The 23,656-nt window shown below is 59.8% G+C and overlaps 2 protein-coding genes across 2 annotated transcripts; both read right to left on the bottom strand.

The window, feature by feature from the left end:
* Nucleotides 1-430: 430 nt before the first annotated feature.
* On the bottom strand, nucleotides 431-6,856 carry KRT84 (keratin 84). Its single transcript, XM_062202190.1, has 9 exons — nucleotides 6,365-6,856; nucleotides 4,614-4,822; nucleotides 4,235-4,295; nucleotides 3,662-3,757; nucleotides 2,683-2,847; nucleotides 2,464-2,589; nucleotides 1,805-2,025; nucleotides 1,372-1,403; nucleotides 431-663 (listed from the first exon to the last, which is right to left on the bottom strand). Exons 1-9 carry the CDS (start codon nucleotides 6,854-6,856, stop codon nucleotides 431-433), a joined length of 1,635 nt encoding a protein of 544 aa, XP_062058174.1.
* A 9,196-nt stretch (nucleotides 6,857-16,052) lies between these two features.
* Nucleotides 16,053-23,287, bottom strand: KRT82 (keratin 82). The gene is made up of 7 exons (XM_062202189.1): nucleotides 22,883-23,287; nucleotides 21,306-21,514; nucleotides 19,800-19,860; nucleotides 19,299-19,394; nucleotides 18,838-19,002; nucleotides 17,192-17,317; nucleotides 16,053-16,277 (listed from the first exon to the last, which is right to left on the bottom strand). Exons 1-7 carry the CDS (start codon nucleotides 23,285-23,287, stop codon nucleotides 16,053-16,055), a joined length of 1,287 nt encoding a protein of 428 aa, XP_062058173.1.
* Nucleotides 23,288-23,656: the final 369 nt, after the last annotated feature.

Raw genomic sequence — 23,656 nt, 5'->3', positions numbered from 1 at the left:
GGGGCTCAGGCCGCCCTGCAGACTCCCCCCTCCCCCCACACCACCCGCCCCGTGGATTCACACACCCAGAGAGAGGCAACCAGGACATCAGCTACTGGGGGGAGAACAGTCTCTGGAGCTCCGGGACCTGTGGATCCTCCTGGGTCAGGAGGAGAAGAAAGGGCTAGAAAGCGGGGAGAGGAAGAGGAGGGAGAGAGAAAGATGCAGGGCTGGGTCACCGCCTCCAGGCTGGTCTGAAACCACAGATGCAGATGGGAGCCTGAGGCCTTCTTTAACGTGCTGAACTGGGCCCCCTTCTCCCCCGAGATGGGAATCCTGCGATCCCGAGCAAGGAGGGGGAGGGGCAGGCGGATGGAACAGCCACGTCGTGGCAGAAGGGGCGACTGAGTCCATGACCTGGGTCTTCTCTGGCCAGTGGCTGTCTGGGCTCTTAGTATTTGGTCCGGTGGGAGGTGGTGGTGGATGCAAAGTGGACACTGGAGCTGTGGCTGCTAAAGCCGCCCTCGGTGGCCAGGGGACAGGGGCCGCTGGGGGCAGAGGCCATGCCCGTGGTGGTGTGGACACCGCTACTGCCTGAGAAGGTGACCCCGCCGCGGGTGGGGGTGGAGCTGGCCACCGAGGACTCAGGCCCGCACAGCAGGCCGCCCCGGGAGCTGCTCACGGCTGCGGGATAAAAACCAGAAAGCAGGTTGATGCCAGGATGTGGTGCCTGCTGTCCCGCCTCTTGTCTGCGCGGCTCAGAGACCAGGCCTCCACCCAAAGCAAACCTCCACTTTCAGCTTGTCGGAAGCCTCCAATGCTGCCTCCTGGATCAAGTGCAAGCGGGCTGGGTTGTGTGAACCTGATTGCCCGTGCGACCCGGGGCAGGAGCCCCCAAAAGGCCACGGGCTAGTCTCTGCTGTGTCCAGGAAGCCCCAGGCCCAGCACGAACTCCTCATCAGTCCCCTCTGACCTCCAGGAGGCTCTGATCTGTTGTACCCCACCCCCACCCCGGTCCGCGCCGGACATGCCCACCCCATGCCAGAGCTTGAATTCGGCTAATCTAGGGGCGCTCTCCTTACATCCTGCCTTCTCACCAGACCCCTTCCCACCACCCCAGCCTTGCTCAAGTCTGAGTCGCACGATCATTCGTTGCCTGCTGTCCCCAAGTGGACGCTGTCTCCCAGGGCACTCTGCCACGTGGTGGCCTTTGCACCTTCGTGCACGCCTCACTCTGGGCATGACCTAGGACCTGAGCTAAGGGGCCGGAGGGTCCTTGCTCTCCTGATGGCTGTGGTCATTCTGGCCATCGTGGAAGTCCCCGGACTCCCAAGCTGAAATTTCCCTGAAATTACGCAAGTGTGTGAAGGGGGAATGCCTCAGGTCACTCACATATGTTCACTGGTCCGACACCTTCACAGATCCTGCAGAGAGAGAGAGGACTCAGTGCTTTCAAATAGGGCTTCTTTTTGGGTAGCCCAGGGCCCAGTGGTTGCACCCCCTAGCTGTACCCAAGACCACCGAGCTTTGAAAAATGACATATTCCTCCACTCTACCCCCAAAATGACCACATTGAAATACTTGAGGAAATGTATTCTTATATTGATGAGCGTAACAAACGAACTAACCAGGCAAAAACCGCCTGCAGATCTGGCCAGCCGGTGCACGCACCAGCAATTACGAGCAGTTCTGCTGCATAGAGGCACTGCCACCTCTGGGAGAGGCTCGGGTCAGCCCTTCTTGGCCTGGCGCCCTCCCTGACGCTGGCCGTCTCCCGGGCAGCCGCCCACCCCTCCTGCCCTGCTCCCAGGCCCTACGCGCTCACCTGTGCTCCTCGCCTTCCAGCAGCCGCCGGTAGGTGGCGATCTCGAGGTCCAGGCCCAGCTTGGCGTTCATGAGCTCATGGTACTCGCGCAGCTGCCGGGCCAGGTCCTGCTTGGCCCGCTGCAGGGCGGCCTCCAGCTCGGCCAGCTTGCAGCCGGCATCGCTCAGGGCCGCCTCGCCCTGCTGCTCCGCCTCGGCCAGCGTGGCTTCTAGCCTGGCACGCTGCAGGGAGGAAAGTTTGCAGGTGCCTGGAGACCCCTGGGGTGGCGGCGCTATGGACGCTGCCCCCCTGTTGGTGGGAACACAGCCTCCTGCGGCGCCTGGAGGGAGCTCCTGGAGGCTGCTTTCCCGGGGACCTGTAGTTTGACATCACCGGCAGGGGAGCGCAGCATTGCTTTGCTATTTTCCCTTGACTTTGCCCTGCCCAATTTCTGCTGCCCTAGACCCTAGGGTTCCCGAGAGCAAACCTATTCTGTCTGCCTCTGAGTCGGCCCCAGGCAGGCCTTATCCTATATGGGAAGCTGGCCCTCCCCCATATTTGCTTCCTCCAGGAAGCCTTCCCAGACTGATCCCGCCATTCCTCTGCTTCTGTCACCCTCACCTCGGCAGACGTGGGGCCCTGCCTGTCCTCCCTCTGGGTCCTCACCCTCCTTTGCACACCTGTGCCTTGGTGTGTTCCACTTCTGCCTTCAGCCTCTGTCTCAGCCGGCTCAGGTCGTTGATCTCGTCGCGAGTGACGCGCAGGTTGTCCCGGTGCTGGCCAGCTGTCACCCGCATCTCCTCGTACTGAGGGGGTAGAGTTCAAAGGCCAGGCCCCCACTAAATTGGGGCCCTCGACCTGCACCAGGCCCCTCCCAGAGGCTGCCTCCTCCTGCCCACCTTGGTGTGGTACCAGGCCTGGGCGTCCGCCCGGCTGCGCCTGGCCACCTCCTCATATTGGGCCTTGACTTCAGCAATGATGCCGTCAAGGTTCAGGTCCCGGCTGTTGTCCATCTTCACCACCACCGAGGTCTCTGAGCCTTGGGACTGCAGCAGCTGGCTCTCCTGTGTCGGCACCACGGAGGGGCTCAGACAGGGCTCCGTTACAGGGGCCCCGGGTTGTGGGGTCAGGGGCAGAGAACATTGCCCACTCTGGCTCAGAGCAAAGAGAGGCCTCCAAGCCAAGTGCGGAGAGCGAGAGTGAGAGTGAGAGCGAGAGAGTGCGTGCTTGCTTTCAGAACTTTTGTTCCACATGTGGGGCTGTTTCCCCAACAGCTGCCTCAATTAGGAGACCATCAAAATCCCAGGGGCCTCGTGGGGGCTGGCGGGAGCTCCTTTTGGGGTCACTCAGTGGTTGTGCTGGCCATAGCCCCCCGCAATCTGGCCGGATTTTAGAAGATGATCAGCTACTAACACCTGTATCCCAGGTCTCTAATAGAACCAAGGGCTGGGAACTGCGGGCAAGGCCAAGGGCTTGGCAGCCTGGTCGCTGGGGGCTGCAGGTCAGCCCTGGCCAGGGCCATAAGAGACCCAACAGGTCACGAACAAAGCAGAAGGGAGCTGGTTGATTAGGTCAAACATGAGGATTTGTTAGTGCCTCCTGGAGGATGGACGTTTCTAGAACGTTCCCTGGAAGGGACATTCCTAGAACCCAGCTGTTTTTGGCTGGGCCACAAAGGCGTTTGCTCAGACGTGAGTCAGGCCCCCGAGAAGCTGCCTCCCTTAGCTCCTGCCCCGGCAGGCACCTCGCCATGGGGAATGCATCGGTCTGAGTGGGAGGGAAGACCAGGACTCGGATGGTGGCTTGCAACACATCAGCTCAGAGCCCAGCTCCTGGGGGCGGGGTGGGGGGTGGGGGCCTGGAGGAAGCCGGCCATACCTCCACGAACAGTGCCCTTAGGAAGTGCAGCTCCTGCGTCAGGATATCCACGTTGGCCTCCAGGTCCGACTTCCCCAGGAAAGCCTCGTCCACAGCCTGCGTGAGAGAGAGAAGATGCGCTCTCTCCACGTTCTGCTCAGTTTTCCCATGCAGGTGGGGGAGGCGCTGGAGCCGAGTGTGGGGTGCAGGCCGATTCCCGGGGAGCCAAGCCCTACAACAGGCTGATGGGAATGGTGCTGGTGTCATCGGGTGGGAGTGAGGCTCTGTGGATTTGCTTCCCTATGCCCCCTGCAGCGTGAGAACTGCCCCCGTGCCTGCTGGGCGCTGGCCAGTGCTTTAGTGGCAAGGAAAAATGAGAGAATCCAAGATACCTTGTCTGAGCTGCTCCCGTGGGACCCAACCCTAAATAATCCAAGGCCACATCAGAACCTGCTGTGTGGTCTTTGGGGTCCTGCCGTGGCCTGGCGAGCAGGTGCATTCCCGGGTGGGGGTGGGGTGGGGTGGGATGGGGGGCGGGTCTTGAGGACATGGCCTGTCTGGGGAAGCTGCTGGGCACCTGTTGCCTCCCTTTACCTTCTTCAGAGCTACGAACTCATTCTCAGCATTGGCCCGGAAGCCCACCTCCTCTTCATACCTGGGGTGACCAGGGCGAAGAGGGTGAGCTCTCACACTGATCAGAGAGCCGGCCTCTCCCAATGCCCCCAGCAACCCTCTCAAGCCCCTCCGCACCCCCCCCCCCCAGCTGCACTCAGGATTGCATACACAAGTCTCTCGCCCACACCCCCACCTCCACCCCTTCCCAGGGTGCCGTCCCCACTGCTGCTCCCAGGCTGGGCACTGCAACCAATGTTCAAGCCAGGTCTTTCCGGCTGCTCTCTCGTCTGAGTCTGGCTGTGGCTCTGGGTCTGGCCGGGGGCCTGGCCTTGGCCTGTGCAGTGCACACACCACTCACTTCCTCTTGAAGCCTTCCAGGATGTTCTGTGTGTGGTTCCTCTCGGCTTGGAGCCGGGCCTGGTCGCTGATGAGGCCGTCCAGCTCCCTGTGCAGGCTGCTGATGTGGTTCTCAAGGAGAGGCTCCAGGTTGCTGCTGGCACATCTCTGCTCTTGCAGGAGGCTCCACTTGGTCTCCAGGAGCTTATTCTGCTGCTCCAGGAACTGTACCTAAACCCGCAGGGGCAGAGAGATGGCGACCGATCACGGCGTGGTCACCCGGCATCTCGCCAAGTTCTCCGGAGGGCTCGCGGTGCCCGCCGACGGCCTGGGGACTGTGTTCTGTCCTCTGTCTCTGCAGAAGCTGGAAGGGCAGCCCTGCGACTCCTCTGGTGCCCAGGCACACGTGGAGGCTTTGCACCAAAGCACTTCGGTACCGGCTGCCCTTGCGCCCCCTAAGCAAAGTGTGAGCCGGTGCAGGAGGAAGTTGGAGAGACTGAAATGCTTAAGCAGGAGTTTGCAGATGATTGATGAGCGCTGTCCATCACCTGGCAGGGAGTGAAAGGCAGAGGAAAGTGAGTATGGGGATGGGACAGGGCCTGGGAGGCGGGGCTTCCGAGAGGAGAGCGGGGCGGGGTGAGGGAGAACCAACCCCCGATCTTGATATTCCATCAGCACAGCTGGAAGGGAGGGCAAGGGTCCTCGTCCTCCCCGCGCGCTCAGTGCAGAGTTGGAGGAGCTGCAGCTTGTGGAGGCTGCCTTCCGCGCCCCGGCAGCCCGAGCGTCCCAGGTGCGTGCAGGCAGGTGGTGCGGGGCAGGCGGGGTGCGTTCCCGTGAGAGCCGTGTTGCTGTTCCCCTGTGCCAGTCTGAAGTTCGGCGACCACCACTGGCTCCTCTCCACCCCCACCCTCCCCACCGTCACCTCCCTCCATCGGGGCAACTTGGTCCCATCTTGAGACCCTTTGTGGGGAGTATAGATTCTTTGTATTTTTTTTTTTTTAAGAATGCAGAAATTACTCAATTCTGTTCTCTACTTTCCTAAGCCTGAAAAGAGAAAGCCACCCAGACTCAGACACCTTAGAAACCTTGCAAAGGACACCCATAGCCACCAGCCCCGGCTAGGGTCCTCTGGTTCCTAAGGGATCACATAGCAAGTGTTGGTTCCTCGGGGGCCCTCATATGGGGCGGGGTGCTCTCCCTCCACCTCCCCCCAGCAGTTGGCCAGAGCCTCAGCCTATCCCACTGCACAGCAGAACAAGCCAGAAAGCCCAGCGCGGGGTCCTTGGAAGACACCTGGAGGAGCTGGGGTCAAGGTCCGTGCCCCAGACACAGGCTGTTTCTTTCTAAGGGAAAATCATCCATGGGGCCAGTGCTGTGGCGTAGCGGGCTAAGCTGTGGCCTGTGGCGGTGGCATCACATATGGGCGCCGGTTCAAGTCCTGGCTGCACCACTTCTGATCCAGCTCTCTGTTATGACTTGGGAAAGCAGTAGAAGATGCCCCAAGCCCTTGGGCCACTGCACCCAAGTGAGAGACCTGGAAGAAGCTCCTGGCTCCTGGCGTTGGGCTGGCTCATCCCCAATCATTGCAGCCATTTGGGGAGTGAACCTGCGGATGGAAGACCTCTCTCTCTCTCATTCTCTCTGTCTGTAACTCTGCCTTTCAAATAAATAAATAAATCTTTAAAAAACAATAATAATAAAAAAGAACTCCCCTGCCCCAGTGCCTCTCGCCTCTCCCTGTCTCAGACCCAGAGTCGCAGCAAGGATGGGTACCTTGTCGATGAAGGAGGCAAACTTGTTGTTGAGAATCTTGATTTGCTCCTTCTCATCCGTCTTCACCTGCTGGGCACTGGGGTCAATCTCCAGGTTCAGGGTGCTCAGCAGGCTCTGGTTAACAGTCACGGCTGTGATAGATGGAGCTGCCTGGCCTCTGAGTCCTCCGACTCGGTAGCCAAACCCATGGCCTCCAAAGCCATGGCCAAGGCCGCTGCCAACTCCGAACCCCAGACCCACCCTGCTGCCGTTGCCAAAACCAAGGCCAGCTCCGGCGCGGATGCCACGAGGGCCCACAGCTGCTACCCGGGGTGCGCGGGATGCCAGGTTGTTCACGCTCCGACTGCCAGAGCCTGCCCGGAAGCCGGGCCCACTTCTGCAGGAGACCGAGCTGGCCCGGAAGTGGCTCAGGTTCCGCACTGTCACGGCCGAGTAAGAGCTGAAGTTGGCCACACGGCGGCAGGTGCTGACTGGGTAGGAACAGCAAGACATGGTGGCTTCCTGGGAGAGAGCCACAGACTGGCTGTGTAGTGGGGCGAGCTGGAGTTGGGAGGTCCCTCTGGGGCAAGTGGGTCCCTCTCACCCCTTTTATGTGTATGGGGATCTGCGGGTTGATCCCATAAAAATGAGAAAAGCCATTCAAAGGCATTTATGAGCTTGGGTAGTGGTAGTTAGCAGAAACTCTCGGGGCCTATAACTTCCAGAACAATGAGCTATGCCCGTCATACCTATTCTCATGGGGATGAGAGTTATAACATCCACGCTATAAACATTAAAAACACATTAACATTATAGTCTTATTTTTGCCCTGTAAGTCCGCCACAATTACCATTATGGAGACATAAATGGGCTTTGGCCATAAACCCAATGGGGGTTTTTTCACTGCTAACCACCAGAAAGTTAGGGATGGTAACAGTTCCTGTGAGATGCTCTTGGTGGGGGTGTGCACCTGCCCCCCTAAGGACAGGAAGGGGATGTGTGTACAGTGCAGAGAAAAGATCTGCCCAGCTCCAGGTGGGAAATGATACAGACAGGAAGACTTTCTGTCCTCCAAGACCTGCTCTGGCTGTTGACACAAGAGTTGCATCTAGAGTGACGCTCAGTGGGGCTGGTGTAGACACCCCTCTGATTTGAGCTCCTGGTACTGAGAGTACAGAGGCCAAAGAGATGCCCCCCACCCTCCCTGGTGATGGAGGAAGGTGCATCCTGAGGACTTCCACCACTCAGCACTTTTGGGGAGTGATCTGAGGTCCAAGCCTACCCAGACTGTGCTATCGTGTTACCTGTGGGACAAGCTGATCACGTGATGTGGAGCCCCCTGCCCCGGGGCACCATGGGACTGAATGACGGTCCCGCCCACGCAGGGTCGCTGAATTGTCAAAGCATCATTCTCATTGGAAGAGAGACACCAAGCAAGAGGCATCTGCACAGGAAATGAAAAGCCCCACGGCTTTGTCAACTGTCGTCAGTGGGGCAGCTGTTTCCGGACCAGAGTCAGGCTCTGGTGCTGTGTGACCTGTGCTTCCTCCCACCTGTCCTGTGCTTGGGAGAAACTTACATTTGTCTCCGTTCTGGAGACTTGCTGGGCTGTGTGGGATTGCACTTGGAGGGGGCTGCGTGCCGTGGGCGGGACCGGGCCGACAGGCTCACGCCCTTGTGATACCATACGGACTCATGATGTAAGCACTCTCTATCCATCAGTCACCACTAAGGCCTGCCCCCCCCCCGCCAGGCCTTCCCTGCACCCCTCACACGGATGCTCATCCACGTCTCCACGTCTCCATCTGGATGCCAGACCGGCACCTCAAACTTGTTTTCTGGAGACATGGTCATCAGCTGTGCGTCCTGGGAGAAGCAGAAGACAGTAACAAGGGAGTCCTTGTTCAGAGGCATACGACGTGTGGCTCGCCACACCCTTTCCCTTCCCTCTGGTCTTCTCTGGGTTTCCAGACACCACGCCGCTCCACTTGCATGCCGACGACTCTGGGGTCATCCTCCATGTCCCACAACTGACCCATCGGCAAACCCTACCATCAACATATATCCAGGTTCCAACCACTTCTTGCCACGCCCACTACTGCCTGCATGGCCCCGATGGGGCCCGGCCAGCTGTTTCCCGGCCCCTCCCACTCCCGCTCCTACAGAGTGTGCCTTGCCCCCCCCAACCTCCTTCCCGTCCCCCCGGGCCACTGCCCAATCTGCTGCAGCCGCTGTGCCCCCCTTGCTTGTCCACCCGCCAGGCAGGGGACTCTGCCTCGGACATTCCCCCGTTTGCTGTCTTCTCTGCTGGGAACCTCCCCGCCCCAGCCCACCCCACTCCCTGCCCCAAATCCCTATATGGCAGTTCTGTGCTCTTCTCCGGGTGTGGGTTTCTATGTCGCCTTCTCATCTCTGCTCAGAGCTCCCTGGCCCATGATCTCCCTGTCCTTTTCCCCCACTGCCATCACCTCTTAGCAAGTATCCCCGCCTGAGGTCCTCTTCCGCCTGGAGTCACCTGCTGTCACCTCCCTGCCCCGGCTGCAGCCTGAGCTCCAGCTGGTAGCCCTGTTGGGTTCTGTCCTCAGGCTGTGGCCTGGACTTGGTAGAGAAGGGGCTGGTGATACGCGTGCTGTGTGAACGCAGACACCACACAGGAACAAGGAGCAGGGAGCCAGGACATCCGATTTTGCATAGATTTCAGGAAGCGAAGTCTCCAGGCTCTGAAATGGACCACAATTAGGAGGCCCAGGGGAGCCGGGCCACTTTGCCCTCCAGCTCTGATCTCTTGGGATCCAGGCGCGGGGTTCCAGGAGATCAGAAAGGGGCGCAGAAGACCCCCCTGTGCAGGCAGAGGGAGGGAGGGGTGCGGCGTCATCACGGACAGAAGACTTGACACAGACTTTGGTGTCACAGGGGCCTGGGCTGAGTCCTGCTCTTGCCACCCTCCCGCAGGGTGGCTTTGGACAGAGGAGGGCAGGGTGGGTGCAGGGCTCTGCTCTGGGTGCCCGCAGAGAAATCGGAAGTGACCGACGCCGCTGCGGCCGAGCAGGTGCACCTGCTCTGGCCATTCTAAATAACGCAGCCATCAGACTCAGGGACTCAGATGCCGCCCAGTCCTCCCGGGGTACCACGGGCTTGTGGCGGGGGTGGAGTGGGTTGGGGGGAGCTCCCAGCCTCTCCCAGCCTCAGAGTCCTCCTGTGAAAGCTGTGACCACCCCTGCTTCCCCTTCGCTTCTGTGTGGCCCACCCCCGTGCTGTCCCCACACCCCACCTCCTGCCCACCGCAGTGGCTGAGGCACTGTTGGTTACCCCGCCAGCCAGGCTGCGCCATCCCCCAAGTCGCTCTCCACCCCTGACGCAGCCCAGGGAGTGGGGTAATCAGGGCCAGTCAAGCAGAACCCTGTTCCGGGGTGAGCTGTCACCACCAGCCCTGACAGTTCCAAGGCCTTATTTGGCTTGGCGGTTCCAGCCCTTCAGCCATTGTTTAGGGGGGCGGCCGATGGAGACAGCGGGAGTTGCCCTGGTGACTCTTCACCTTCATCATCAATCAGCTGAGGTGTAGTCCCAGCCACCTGCGGGCTGAGTGCAGCCCCAGGGCCTCTGTGTCCAGCCCCAGGGCCTCCGTGGCGTTTGTTCATGCTGGCGCCTGGCTCATGCCGACACTACCTGTGGGCTGGGGAGGGAGGGCTTCCCTGGCCTGGCCCTGTCCCGGCTGGCCCAGGCTTGGTTTGTTTCAGGAATCCTGAGCACACTGTGGCTGTGTGTGTGGGAAGTAGATGAGGAGGGAAGCTTCGCTCGGAGCTGCTGTCCTGCCTGGGGATGAGTGGGTGCGGGAGGGAGGCATCGGCTGGGGAGATTTCATGCTAAGACCTGTTCCTGCCAGCAAAGGGAGCTGGGGAGTCCCCTGCAGAGGGAGCCAGGACGGGCCGGGTGGCTGAGACCACCCTCACCTGCCCCCCCTCCCCCAATCGCTGGCTCCTCCAGAGAGTGCAGCACCCTTCCTCCCCCTTCCCCCAGGTGCTCTCGCTGTCAACTGACCCAGAGCAAGACAGCTGCTCCTGGGGGGAGTGTAGCTCAGGTGGCTTCTGCGAGCCCCCACTGGGTGTGGGGAGCAGGGGCAGCCCTCTCTCCTCTACCACATGAGGCAACTCCGACTCCCTTCCCCTGCTCACAGGGGGCATTTCTGAGGCCGTGGCCCCCAACCCAAGCCCCCATCTCATGGGCACTCTGTTGTCACAGGTGGCTGGTGGCACCATTGAGGGGGGAGGGGCACTAGGGCTGCAGGTGTGGCTGGGTGGAAGGGCAGAAGCAGAGAGCACCTGGGGAGGGGTCTTGGGAGAGGGAAGGGCCCCTGGGAGGAGAAAGGTTCTGGCCATCTTGCTGGCCACCAGGAGTCAGATCCTCTGGGAGGTGGCGGGGCCACTTCCAGAGACCTGGGCAGGAACTGCAGCTCTGGCCCCAAAGCCTTCTGCTCTTGGCTGCTGAAATTTCATGTTCCAAGTCTGGAGTCTCTGTGAGGTATAGGCTTGGGCCAGAACCCCATATGTTTAGTTTTTTAAAGGTTTATTTTTATTTATTTGAAAAGCAGAGTGACAGCAGAGAGAGAGAGAGAGAGAGAGAGAGAGAGAAGAGAGAGACTTATCCATCTGCTGGTTCACTCCCCAAATGGTTGCAGCAGCTGGGGCTGGGCCAGGGCAAAGTAAGAAACCAGGAGCTCCATCCAGGTCTCCCACATGGATGCAGGGACCCAAGCACCTGGGCCATCTTCTGCTGCCTTCCCAGGAGCATTAGCTGGAAGCTGGATCAGAAGCAGAGCAGTGGGACAGAAATCGGTGCTCCGATAGGGGACACAGGCATCGCAGGCGGCAGCTAGCTTAACCCCCACACTCTCGTGTTTCTAAGCAGCCCTGCAGAGCTATGATTCGTATCAGCACACACTCTGCTCCTTCCGAATGCCCAGTCCTGGGGTTTTTAGCGTAGCCACCAACAGGTACAAGCATCAGTATGGCCTCTTTTTGAGGGTCTTTTTCAGCGCTTGGAAGAGAAACCCCTAGCTAGGACCCCCACACGACTCCCAGGGATTCCCTACCCCCTCCAGGTGGACATGCCCCCATCTCTGCCTACTGCGGCAGCTTCCGCTCCGGGCCTTGCCGGGTCCCGGGGTGGCTCAGTGCGTGGTCTCCACGGCTGAGTGCCTTCACTGCACGTCCCGTTCTCACGGGCGCTCAAGTTGCAGCAGTTATGCTGCTCCACTCCTTTTCAAAAAGCCAAATACCATTTCCCTGCACGGATAATTTTAGCACATCTACTTTACCCATTAAAAAAAATTCTTGATGGATATGCAGGTTATTTGCATGTATGGCTACAACAGAAAATGTTGCTGTGAATCTTCAGGGGCAGGTGTTTGTGTGGACTGGTGTTTTTACCACTCATGGGTGTGGCCTCGCTGGATAATCTGCTGACTCTGTTTGGTGCTGTGATGCACTCCCGGGCTGTTTTGCACCACGGTGGTGTTCCATTGGGCACTCCTGAGCATGGGCCCTGGGTACCACGTCTCCCGTGCCTGCCTGAGAGGGGCTGGCACAACAGTGACTAAGGCGGCCCAGCCCCTGACTCACTGCAGGTGCTTGATAAATGTATATGGAGTGGGGCCGGCGCTGTGGTGCAGTGGGTTAAAGCCCTGGCCTGAAGCGCCGGCATCCCATATGGGCACCAGTTGAAGTCCCGGCTGCTCCTCTTCCAATCCAGCTCTCTGCTATGGCCTGGGAAAGCAGTAGAAGATGGCCTAAGTCCTTGGGCCCCTGCACCCAAATGGGAGACCCGGAAGAAGCTCCTGGCTCCTGGCTTCAGATTGGCGCAGCTCCAACCTTTGCAGACAACTGGGGAGTGAACCAGCGGATGGAAGACCTCTCTCTCTGCCCCTGCCTCTCCTCTCTGTGTAACTCTGCCTTTCAAATATAAAGAAATGTTAAAAAGAAAGAAAGAAAGGAAGGAAGAAAGAAAGAAAGCGAGCAGGAAGATGGGAGCGTCTTCTCTCTCTCTCTTTGTTTTCTCTGTCTCTCAAACAAATAAGTAAATTTTTATAAAATAAGTGAATGAGTGACTCCTTTTGAATTTGCTGCCGGCGAGTCTGCAGCTCTGGGTTTCTTTGCAGGCTCTGTTCCTGCTCCCCTCTCTGCCAGTTTCTCTCTGACTCCCTTTCCAGAAATCACTCTTGGCCCTCTCTCCGTGTTGCTGCCCCTCCCCCTCTGCCTCCCCCCCCCCCTTCCTCCTCCTCTGAGTCCCCATGAGGTCTGGAATCCCTGCTGGGCACAGAGGCAGCTCAGGCATCTTTGCAACCCGAGCCAAGCTCAGCTCCTGGGGCAGGGCTTGTGAGGGCCCTGGGGGAGGGCAGATGCACCCCAGCTCCCAGGGTGAGGGCTGCTGGGTGCAGGGGGCCCCCAGGAGTTCAGCGGTCACTGAGGTGGCAGGGATGGAATTGCTGCCATGCTGCCACCAAATGTCATCTCCAGGTCTGTTTCTTTTTTTTAATATTTATGTATTTTTAAATATTTATTTGTTTATTTGAAAGTCAGAGTTACACAGAAAGAGAAGAAGAGGCAGAGAGAGAGAGAGAGAGAGAGAGAGAGAGAGAGAGAGTCTTCCATCTGCTGGTTCACTCCCCAGTTGTCTGCAATGGCCGGAGCTGTGCTGATCTGAAGCCAGGAGCCAGGAGCTTCTTCCGGGTCTCCCATGTGGGTGCAGGGGCCCAAGGACTTGGGCCATCTTCTACTGCTTTCCCAGGCCATAGCAGAGAGCTGGATCAGAAGAGGAGCAGCCGGGTCTCAAACCGGCACCCATATGGGATGCTGCTGCTTCAGGCCAGGGCTTTAACCCACTGCACCACAGCGCCAGCCCCTAGAAGATTTATTTATGTATTTGAAAGGTAGAGTAACAGAGAGAGGCGGAAAAACAGCAAGAACAAGAGAGAGAGAGAGAGAGAGAGAGAGAGAGAGAGAGAGAAATAGAGAAAGAAAGAGAGAGAGAGAGGAGAGAGAGGGTCTTTCATCCTCTGGTTTATTTTACAAATGCCTGAAATAACCAGGGCTTGGGCAGCCCAAGTCAGGAGCAGGGAACTTCTTTTTTTTTTTTAGATTTATTTATTTATTTGAAAGTCAGAGTTACACAGAGAGAGAAGGAGAGACAGAGAGAGAGAGAGAGATAGGGAGAGGTCTTCCATCTGCTGGTTCACTCGCCAGTTGCCAGCAATGGCCAGAGCAGAGAGCTGGATCGGAAGTGGAGCAGCCGGGACTTGAACTGGCGCCCATATAATATGCCGGCACTGCAGGCAGCAGCTTTAACTGTTACACCTCAGCACTGGGCCCAGGAGCAGGGAACTTAATCCAGTCTTTTATGTGGTGGCAGGGACCCAACTTGACTTGAGCCATTACTGCTACCTCCAGGGTCTGCATTAGCCAGCAGCTGGACTGGGAAGTGGAGCTGGGACTCGATCCCAAACACTCGGCTACGCGATGCGAGACGAGTCTCAAGTGCTGCGCCAGACGCCTGCCCCAGGCACGCGGTCCCTAACACAGCAAGCGACTGGCAAACTGGTGGGTGTGACGCGCAGGTTCTCAGTGTGGTTTGCATGGCGTCTTATCTATTGCACAGGCTGCGTTACATCATTCACTAAGTACCTTTTCTGCTCGTATCACAGCCTTCGCAGTCATTCCCAAGCCTCCAGTCCCCAAAGGCAGCTCATAGGGCCCCCCTCAGCCTTACCACACTCACAACAGAGCAGGGTAAAAAATTACATCTCAATCATGTGCAACTGAGTCAGTTTATTGAGAAGAGAAAGGCCCAGAGGCTCAGGGCGGAGATCTTGGATCCCAGGTGGGTGGAGCGCAGGAAGAGGGGCTCTTGGGAGGTGGGGTCAGCCCAGCACCTCCTCCTCCCTCTCCCAGTCCAGAGCCAGAGCGGCTGAGCCTGCAGTTCCCAACAGACAGTCAAGGTAAAGGAGCAGAAAGTAGGCAGCTGTGTACAGAACGGGGTGGGGTGGGGGTGGGGCTTGATCCTACTGAGCCGGGGTCAGCTGGGGATGGTCAGTCTGTCTGGTCAACACTCCGTGTCCCCTGGTCCTTTGTTCCAGGCGCTTCCTTGCCATCACCTGCCGACGGGCATGACTTGTTTCACACCTGGAGCTCAACACACCACAGCAAGGGAAGCCACGGCCCCGTGTGCATCGCTGGGTTGTCTGTGCTATGACTTTGCCAAGCACCGGGCTTTAGAACCCAGCATGGGATCTGGGCCGTCTCCTGTTGACACTTGCGGTATGGTGTGGGATTCTGGTGCGTGTTGAGACAAGTTCATTTTTCTGCAGTGCGCATGAGAGCCAGAGCAAGGCAGGTGAGGAGCCTGGGGTGTGACGAAGAGGAGTCCGGCTTTGTGGAGCAGCTTCCATGGGACAGTCCAGAATGCAAAGGGCCCTTTGCTTGAGGGCTGCAGCCATTCTCTGGGGGCTGGAAGCCTGCGTCCTCTCTCTCTCTCTCTCTCTGCATCCCCTCCCCCACCCTAGGCCAGCTTGGAGTGAGCACACAGCTAAGTGAAAGCGATCTTGGAGATGAGGATGGCAGCTCATCACCCAGCAGGAATTCTGGGGCCGCCTAGGGTCAGTACAGGAAGTGGGGCTTTGGAAAGTGCTTGTCTTCAGCCCTGTGGGAGAGGTGACAGCGGGGGGTGGGAGGGTGGGGGCTGGGCTGGGGTGCTGTCCCCTGGGTCTCTGGGGGCAGTGCTAACACTTGCGGCTGGAGCCCTGCCTGCTCCCACAGCTCCGGAGCCCCTGGGGCTCGCAGGGGATGTAGAGTTTCCCGGTGCCCACGACGCTGCAGCTCCCACCGCTTTTCAGGATGCTGGTGCCCCCGGAGCAGTAGTCGGTCCTCAGCAGGGGCGTGCTCTCCACGCACGGCTCATACAGGATGGCGCCCTTGGAGCTGCTCACGGCTGCAGGGCAGGAATGCAGGCTCAGAGCCCACCCTGCTTGGTGCTGAGGCAGTGGCCCCAGACCACGCCCCTGTTGCCACACCCCTCCAGGGACACGCCCCCCCCCCCCCCCCCCCGCTCTGTGGGAGGCAGGCAGAGCTCTCCCTGCGTGGAGGGGGAGGCTCCAGGTTTCCTTGGAGGGGTCCTGTGTGTTGAGCGACTGCCCCTGCGCCCAACCTGGGGCCCTGGGTACGTGATCCGTCTACTTACAGATGTTCACAGGTCCAATGCCTTCGCACAGCCTGGGAATAAGGGGAAAGAAGGCATCAGAGACCACACTGCGCATGCCTGCGGCAAGAGGCTGGCATCCCATATGGACACCGGTTCGAGTCTGGGCTGCTATGTTTCCCACCCAGCTCCCTGCTAATGGCCTGGGAATGCAGCAGAAGATGGCCCAAGTGCTTGGGCCCCTGCCATCCATGTGAGAGACCTGGAAGAAGCTCCTGGCTCCTGGCTTCCTCCTGGCCCAACCTTGGCCGTTGCTGGCAACTGGCAAGTGAACCAGCAGATGGAAGACCTCCCTCTGTCTCTCTTGTCTTTCCCACTCTCTCTGTAACTCTGACTTTCAAATAAACAAATGCAGGAAGAGGTTGCAGACCCTGTGCTGCTTTGCATTTTTGATGACTGCAGGGCTGGACACACACACACACACACACATGCCTGCCCTTGACCGGGTCTCCTCCCCTGAGGCTCACCTGTTCTCCTCGCCCTCCAGCAGGCGGCGGTAGGTGGCGATCTCGATGTCCAGGCCCAGCTTGGAGTTCATCACCTCCTGGTACTCCTTGACCAGGCACGCCATGTCCTGCTTGGCCTTCTGCAGGGCGGCCTCCAGCCCCGCCAGCTTGCCCCTGGCGTCATTCAGGGCCCCTTCGCCCTGCTGCTCCGCCTGGGCCACGGCCTCCTCCAGCTTGGCACGCTGCGGGAATGACACAGAGAGAGTTGTCACCAGAGCCCCAGGAGCCCCGAGCCTGGCTCTGAGAAGGCCGGGGACAACGTTGGGGTGGTGTAGGCTGAGTTCAGGTTTGCTGTGGGTTGTGATAGCCGGTTCCTTCAACAGGTGGGACCAGTTTTCTACCCACAACAACTCAAGGAGATCTGAGACTCTCCTCTTAGATGTGCTTTCTTTGGAGCCAATGCGTTTGGAGGGCTTGGCAGGTCCCCACTTGCCTAGCAGTGTAGAATGGGTTTGGTTTTAACAACGACCCCAAGTCATCTCGAATTTTGGGATCATGGAGTATTGGAGTCTTAATGGGAGACATCTTTTTATACTGCATATGGTAAAGTGTCTTTCTTTTTAAAATAATTTCTATTTTCATCTACTTGAAAGGCAGAGAGTGAGAGAGAGAGAGAGAGAGAGAGAGAGAGAGAGATTCTTTCCCCTGGTTCACTTCCCAAATGCCTGCAACAGCCAGGGCCGGCCCAGGTTGAAGCTGGGAGCTTGGAACTGCATGCAGATCTCCCATGTGGGTGATGGGGGCCCATGCCCTTGGGCCGTCCTCTGCTGACTCCCAGGGGGTATTTAACAGGAAGCTGGGTCAGAACCAGGCGCTCTGATGCGGGATGCTCCCAGGCAGAGGCTTATCTCGCTGTGCCGCGGCCCCTGCCCACCTGGGGACCCGGCTGCTCTGTGGGTCAGCTCTGTTGTGGGAAGCGCTCGCGTCCTCTATGGCAAGACAGCACAGGCGCGTGCATTCCCTCTTCAACGGCGCTGCAGGGGGACCTGGACCACGCCCCCTCCCCACCCCATCCGGGTGGGCCGGCCAGCCCCGGGGCTGGGCTCCTGCCGCCTCAGGCCCCGCCCACTCCCCCGCCCCCACCTCCGGGCCTCACCTGCGATTTGGTGTTCTCTACCTCTTGCTGCAGCTGTTGGATTACCCTGTTCAACTCCAGGATCTCATTCTTGAGGCTACGGAGGTTGTTGAAGTGGTTTCCGGCCGTCAGCCGCATCTCCTCGTACTGTGTGCGGGGCAGAGAGGTCAGCCCCCGTCCCCGGGGGTGGGGGGCTTTGCCCCGCGCCCTCGCTCTGCCGCCCTCTGGTGGCCGCCCGGGCGCGCTGATTCCCATGCACCTGCTCTGCTCCCGGTCTCTGTTCCAAATCTCCTCTAGTTTGGGGTCTGCGTGAGGGTCGCTCCTTGCTCCCACCTCACTGGCCCAGCCGGAGCTTTGCAGGCCGGTGAGGTTCTCCACATTCCCCTACCCCTTGCACCTGCTGCTTTCTTCTCTGCCCCAGAACCTGGAGTGTCCCGAGGACTCTCTGCAGAGGTTTCTGTGCCCAGGCCATGGACTTGAGGTCAGACCGTGCCTGCCCGTCAAGAAGAGTGATTTTGCTTGTTTCTCCCTCAAAACCACCAAACTCCCGCCTCGGACCAGCACCACCGAATCTTTGCGCTCTGAATGCAACATCTGCACGGACAGTCGGTGCAGACTGCGCACGCAGCTTGCTGAAGAGGAGCCACTTTTCTGATTGCGTTTGGGAGCACTTTGGGCAGACATCAGGACACAAGAGAGGGGAGCCCAGAAGCAGGTCCTGGCTATTGTGTGACTTGGTTCCTGTGGGGAAGCCTGCAGTTGCCCGAGAGATACCCGCTCTTCTTTCCCAACAGGGAGCCGAGCCATGAGCTCGGTCTCAGCACAGTGTCTGTGGCCATTGCTGGGCGGGCTTCTCCGACAGCTCCCTCTCTGTTCTCCTTCTTCCTGCCTGGTGGGAACCTGTGAGGCTCCCGCAGCTCCTGCAGCTGTCTTGGGACGAGAGGCACCTTGAGCGGGCAGGTGCACGTTCAAGGTGGTGGAATGGAAAGTGGGGGGGACCCTGGGTCCCCACGTCAGCCTAGGCAGGTTATCTTTGTATTTCTGGTTACCACGGAGAAAGTAAGAACTGGCTGTGAAAACAGGCAGAGCATGGCTTGGGGGCATTGCTTGGCCATCTGCTTGGCTCCCTGTTGTCCCTCCTGCTCTGGGACTGTGGGTGGCACAGGACGGAAGCGGAGGAAGCAGCTGAATGTGAGGCCGTGAGCAGCTGCTCGCACTGACAACAATTGCACGGTCCGGGCAGGGGCGGCTGAGATGACAGTCATCCATCGGAGTTGCCCCCAGGGGCATCCGCTGGCCTCCCAGCAAAGCCCTAATTACCGAGTCTGGGGCTGCCTTAATCACTGTTTCTCTCCACCGTGCGTAACATCCCCACGCTGCCAGCCCCCGCCCACGTGGTCCTCTGTGCCAGCACCGCTGGTGTTTACTGAACGCTGCCCGCAGAGAGTCTCAGGTAAACACGGCCGGGCACCTGATCACAGGCCTGGGCCGTCTTGGGCGGGGGGTAGGGGGCCCTCCTGGGGCCTGGCAGGAGGGAGAGGCGCTAGGGTTTATGGGGTTCCCTGGCTCTGGTGTGGCCCTCATTAGCTCCGCAACCACTTCCACCTGGTTTCCTCTTGCCCCTGAGGTCCCCTTCTGCCCGAGCCCCGCGGCCCCCAGGTCCTCACCCGGGACTGGTACCAGGCCTCAGCCTCGGCCTTGCTGTGGCTCACGATGTCATCATACTGGGACTTGATCTCGGTAATGATGTCATTTACATCCAGGTCCCGGCTGTTGTCCATCTTCACGATGACCGAGGTCTCAGAAATTTGAGACTGCAGCAGCTGGATCTCCTGGGGGAGGGGCACCGGGGGAGGAGATGTGAGCTCACCAAGGGGGCGAGGGGCAGGAGGAAGGGGGCCTGGGACTATTCCAATGACCCCGAGTCTCGGGGGAGAGGAGGGGCTTTCTCAGGGGTGCCCAAAAGCCAGAGGCCTGGACAGTCGGACTTCCGGGAATCCCATGCAGATGGCTGCACCTGCTTGGCCTGACGCGTGCGTGCCAGGTGGACGCGCCCCTGCCCACTGCTCTCCCTGCCCCCACAGCCCCCGCAGGACCCCAGGGCGAGCAGGTGGCAGACGACATGTACCTCCTCGTGCAAGTTTTTCAGGAAGTTGATTTCCTGCACGAGGGCCTCCAGGTTGGTCTCCAGATCAGCCTTCACCAGGAAGACAGTGTCTACCTCCTGCAGTGGGGCAGAAAGAGGAGCATGGCCTGGGCGGGGCTGCGCCAGGGTCGCAGGCTACCCCCTACCCTCTCCGAGCACCACCAACCCCCCTCCCCAGGCACCCCTGTGTGTGTGTGTGGGGGGTCTGACTCAGGGTTTCTGCTCTGCGATGCGGCACTAGCCACGTCTCCAGCTACGTGGGCAGTGGTGGACCCGAGGCCAGGCCAATCCCCAGCCCCTTGCAAGGGGGCACTGGAGGCTGGCCTTCCTTTTCTGGGTGGGGGAAGGGGGAGGGGCGGCTGGCACAGGAATTGGAGGAGCCAGAGATCCTTCAGTGGGGTGAGGGGGTCGGGGACACTCGTGGGCCCTGCCCTGGGCTGGGGGTCCTCCCTCTGCCCCGCCAGCCTGGGTGGCCACTCTCACCTTCTTCAGGGTGACAAACTCATTCTCAATACTGGCCCGCAGGGAGACCTCCTCTTCATACCTGGCAGGAGGACAGGGAGCGGGTTGCCGTGGGTCAGGCTCGGGACCACGCTGCCTGTCCCCACGTGGATGCCCCACGGAGTCTGGGCAGCCCCCAGCTCCCCGGCTCAGGGCATGTGGTTATTACCAAGTCTCCCCCAGCGGCTTCTCCAACTTTACCTCCTCCCCTCCTACTCCTCCTGTCCCCTGCAGCCCCCAGGAGCCTGGCCCACGATGAGTCAGCCCCGGTAAGTCCCCCTGCAGGCCAGTCCCATCCTGGCCCACTTCTGGAGCCCCGCCCACTCTGCCAGGTGAGACTGCCTGCAGTCCCCGAGCCTCCCCCGCTGCAGTGGGCTGGTTGCAGAGGTAGCAATTACAGCCTGTCCCAGAGGTGGCCGGCTGTGTAGCTTCCGCCATGCCTCCCCCCTCCCCATGAGCTCCCTAGCCCACTTGCCACTGCTCCCCGAAAGGCACAGGGACTCAGCGTGCAGGGCTTGGCGAGCGACCACAGCCCAGTGCTCGCCCCGCTCTGATGTCCACCTCTCTCTCCTTCCCAGAGCTGCTCTGCATGCTCTTGGCACTGGGCTCGGGGCCCCGCTGCCTGGCTGTGCCACGTGCTGGGTAAGCGACTCGGCCTCTCCGTGCCTCATCTGCCCCAGGATGAGGAGAGCGGCAGTCCTGCCCCAGAGCATCCCACCTCCCAATACAGCCTCTGGCATCTACACCCCGACAAGGCTCCACTCCACGGACCCGCCTCCCCGTGATCCGTTGCTCTCAATATATTTGCATGTGTCTCCCTGTTGGAAATGTGTCTCCCTCAAGCCTCAACCATGACAGACCCTGGTCCCGGATGCCTAAGCACGGAGGCCGCCGATCTGGGCCTCAGCCCCTTGCAAGCATGGACACTCCTTCCCAGCAGGCTCTGCGCTGACCCGTGCTTAGCAACAACACCTGCTCAGGCCTGGGGTTTGTCCTCAGGGGACAGGGGTGGCAGGGTGGAGGACAGGTTCTTCCCCAGCCCTGGGGAGTGGGGGGTGCAGAGCAAAGCTGAGACAGGGCTGACCAGGCAGAAGGGATGGCAGGGGTGCAGCTGGGAGGGGAGAGGCCTGGGGTCTGTTTGGGAGATAGAAAGTGGGCCAGGCTGTGCACAGGTACTGATGGGCGCAAAGGCAGAACCAGCAGGTGGTGGCTGGGAGCTGAGCCCTGGGGCTCCAAACCAGACAGGAGAAAGTGCGTTTCCCCGAGAGAGGGCTGACAGCAGGGAGATCAAGATGGCTGCCAGGTCCCAGAGGGTTTGCCTGGGGCAGGGGCCCAGTGCGAACGCACCGCTGCCAATTGCTCTGCCCGCCCGCTCCCAGCAACCGTCCTGACACCAGCCAGCGATCCCGCTTCCACCTCCCCCTCCCCGGCCCTGCCACTTCACGGACAGAGTGGCCGAGGCCCAGCTGCCTTGTGCGGCTGGCTCACTTTTTCTTGTAGGCCTCCAGCGTGTCCTGGAAGCTGCAGAGCTCCGCCTCCAGCCGCCCGCGCTCCCCGGACACGGCGTCCAGCTGCCTGCGCAGGCTGTTGATGTAGGCGTCGAAGAGGGGCTGGATGTTGTTCTGGCAGCACCTCTGTTGCTGCATGAAGTTCCACTTGGTCTCCAGCAGCTTGTTCTTCTGCTCCAGGAAGCGCACCTGTAGGGTAGGGGGTGGGGGGCGCAGCGCGGGGGCCGTGCGTGAGGAGGGCCGTGGAATGAGTGGCTGCCCTCCCTCCCAACACAGTGCCACCCTAGCACTGCTTGGGCTCTGTGTAGACTGGCCCCAGTGTGCTGGGTGAGCGCTCTGCGAACCTCCACCCCAGCGCCAGCTTGTGTGATGCCCGGCAGCCCGGGACCCCTTGGGGGAAGGGATCCAGGACTTTATCCTGGGACCCCCTCTTTCCCCAGGGGTACAGTGATGGGGGCGGCAGCTGGCCCACCTCCTCACTCTCTCTGCTTTGGAAATGGAGACTAGGGGCAGGGGGTGAGTCCCCCATGGCCCCTAGCTAGTCCCGGGAAAATGGAGGCGTGGTCTCTAGTCCCTATCTGGGGTTCCCCCCTCCCCAACACTGCAGAGGAAGGAACACCACCACGGTGGTCATTCTTGACACAGTACAGCTGGAGAACAGGCCCAAGTGGCTGGAAGGTGTTTATAACCAGAACTTCAACTTGGAACATTCTGGGAGCTGGCGTCTGGCTTAGTGGTTAAAAGGCCTCCATCTCCCATCAGAGTGCCCAGGTTCTAATCCTGCCTCTGGATCCTGGCTTCGGCTTCCTGCTAACACAGACGTTCCCAGACAGCAAGCATGGCTTAAACTTGCTGTCTACCTGGAACACCTACACTGAGCTCCTGGCTCTGGCCTGAGCCCAGCCCTGGCTCTTGTGGACATTTGGAGAGTGAATCCCAGAACAAAAAAAAAAAAAAAAAAAAAAAAAAGCGAGAAAACTCTAAGGGATTAAATAAGTTCCTTCTGCAGCTCTTGGGTGTGTACCCATCCCCTGTCCCCCGCCTGGGTAGCCAAGGGATGACAAGCCAGGCCTATGCCCTTCCTTGCCCACACAGCTATGACTCTGGAGCTGACACCTACAAGACCTTGGTGAGGGCCACCGGGTGCTACCAGCTCTGAGTGCCCCACTCTTGTCTGACCTCAGCCCTACTTGGTGGCAAAGTCTGGGGTCACAAGCCCTTCAGGCCCACAGGGTCCACCCAGCTCGGTCACCCAGCCTCATCAGGTCGGGCATGGCCTTGCCTGTTGGGCATTCCTCCCGGTAGGGCTGGGAAGTCCCTCTCGCGGTCTAACCTCAGGCAGCCTTGGTAATGTGGTCAGACAGGATGCAGAGAGAGAGAGAGAGAGAGAGGACGTATTTGAAAAAGGACTGGGAAGCAGAAATGCACGGTTCTGGGGCTGGTTTAACCAGCTGTCACCGGGGACTGGCAGAGGGACTAGCGTCTCTCTTGTTCGTCTCTCTCCAGAATCCTGGCCAGACCTGGGAGCCCGCCTCCCGCCTGCCCCAGGCCCCTCACCTTGTTGATGAAGGAAGCAAAGCGGTTGTTGAGGCCCTTGATCTGCTCCTTCTCATCCCTCTTCACCTTCTGCACGGTCGGGTCGATTTTCAGCGCCAGCGGCACCAGCAGGTTCTCGTTGATGGTGACAGGGGCAATGGAGGCAGGAGACCCGCAGGGGCCTCCCGTTCGGTACCCGAAGGCAGGCAGACCACACCTGGAGGCCACCCGGGGCCTCCCGAAGCCCACATTGCACAGGCTCCGTGAGCTGGGGTAGCACAGGGTGCGGAGACCCCCGGTACCCCCGTACCGGCACGAGCCGCTGCTCACTGCGTAGTGAGTGACCAGCCGGGGCACGATGGCTGAGCAGGAGCTAAAGCCCCGGCTGCCGCATCTGGAGCCCAGCTGGATGGAACGGCAAGACATAGCAGGAGAGGAGAGATGTGGCTCTGGAGGGGAGAGCGAGAGCAGAAAGGATGGAGTCAGGGCTCGGCTTGCCCCCTTTTATCTGGGAACGGAGTGGAGGGTTGAGCTGGGTCAAACCCCAAATCACCATTAAATGAGGTTTATGAGCTTGGGCCATTGGCAGCTGCCAAGGAGCAAGGTGGGTAATTAGGGGAGCTCGGAGCATGGAGGAGGAACTGAGGATCGGGGCTGGGGGGCTCTGAAGATTGGGGCGGCCAGACAGGGTGTGCCCCCACCCCAGGGGCTCAGCCTGGAGGACAGGGACAGTCAAGCTTCTAGGGATTTCACAGGAGAGGAAGGAGCGCAGTGACTCAGAGCCCCCTGGCTGGC

Source organism: Lepus europaeus, chromosome 10, assembly GCF_033115175.1.
Source record: "Lepus europaeus isolate LE1 chromosome 10, mLepTim1.pri, whole genome shotgun sequence".
In the NCBI taxonomy this organism is placed as follows: domain Eukaryota; kingdom Metazoa; phylum Chordata; class Mammalia; order Lagomorpha; family Leporidae; genus Lepus; species Lepus europaeus.
The sequence above is the reverse complement of the archived record's forward strand: the minus strand, read 5'-3'. Positions and strand labels throughout refer to the sequence as shown.

Bases quoted from the DNA above. Each gene is read 5' to 3' on its own strand.
- KRT84 (XM_062202190.1), bottom strand. From the start codon at position 6,856: ATGTCTTGCTGTTCCTACCCAGTCAGCACCTGCCGCCGTGTGGCCAAC. The intron at 2,590-2,682 runs GTGGGCAGGAGG...CTACCCCCTCAG, and splicing joins AGGCCTGGTACCACACCAAG to TACGAGGAGATGCGGGTGAC. The intron at 664-1,371 runs GTGAGTGACCTG...TTTATCCCGCAG, and splicing joins TGTCGGACCAGTGAACATAT to CCGTGAGCAGCTCCCGGGGC.
- KRT82 (XM_062202189.1), bottom strand. From the start codon at position 23,287: ATGTCTTGCCGTTCCATCCAGCTGGGCTCCAGATGCGGCAGCCGGGGC. The intron at 19,861-21,305 runs GTGAGCCAGCCG...TCCTCCTGCCAG, and splicing joins CTGGAGGCCTACAAGAAAAA to GTATGAAGAGGAGGTCTCCC. The intron at 16,278-17,191 runs GTGAGGCCCGGA...TCATTCCCGCAG, and splicing joins TAGAGAACACCAAATCGCAG to CGTGCCAAGCTGGAGGAGGC.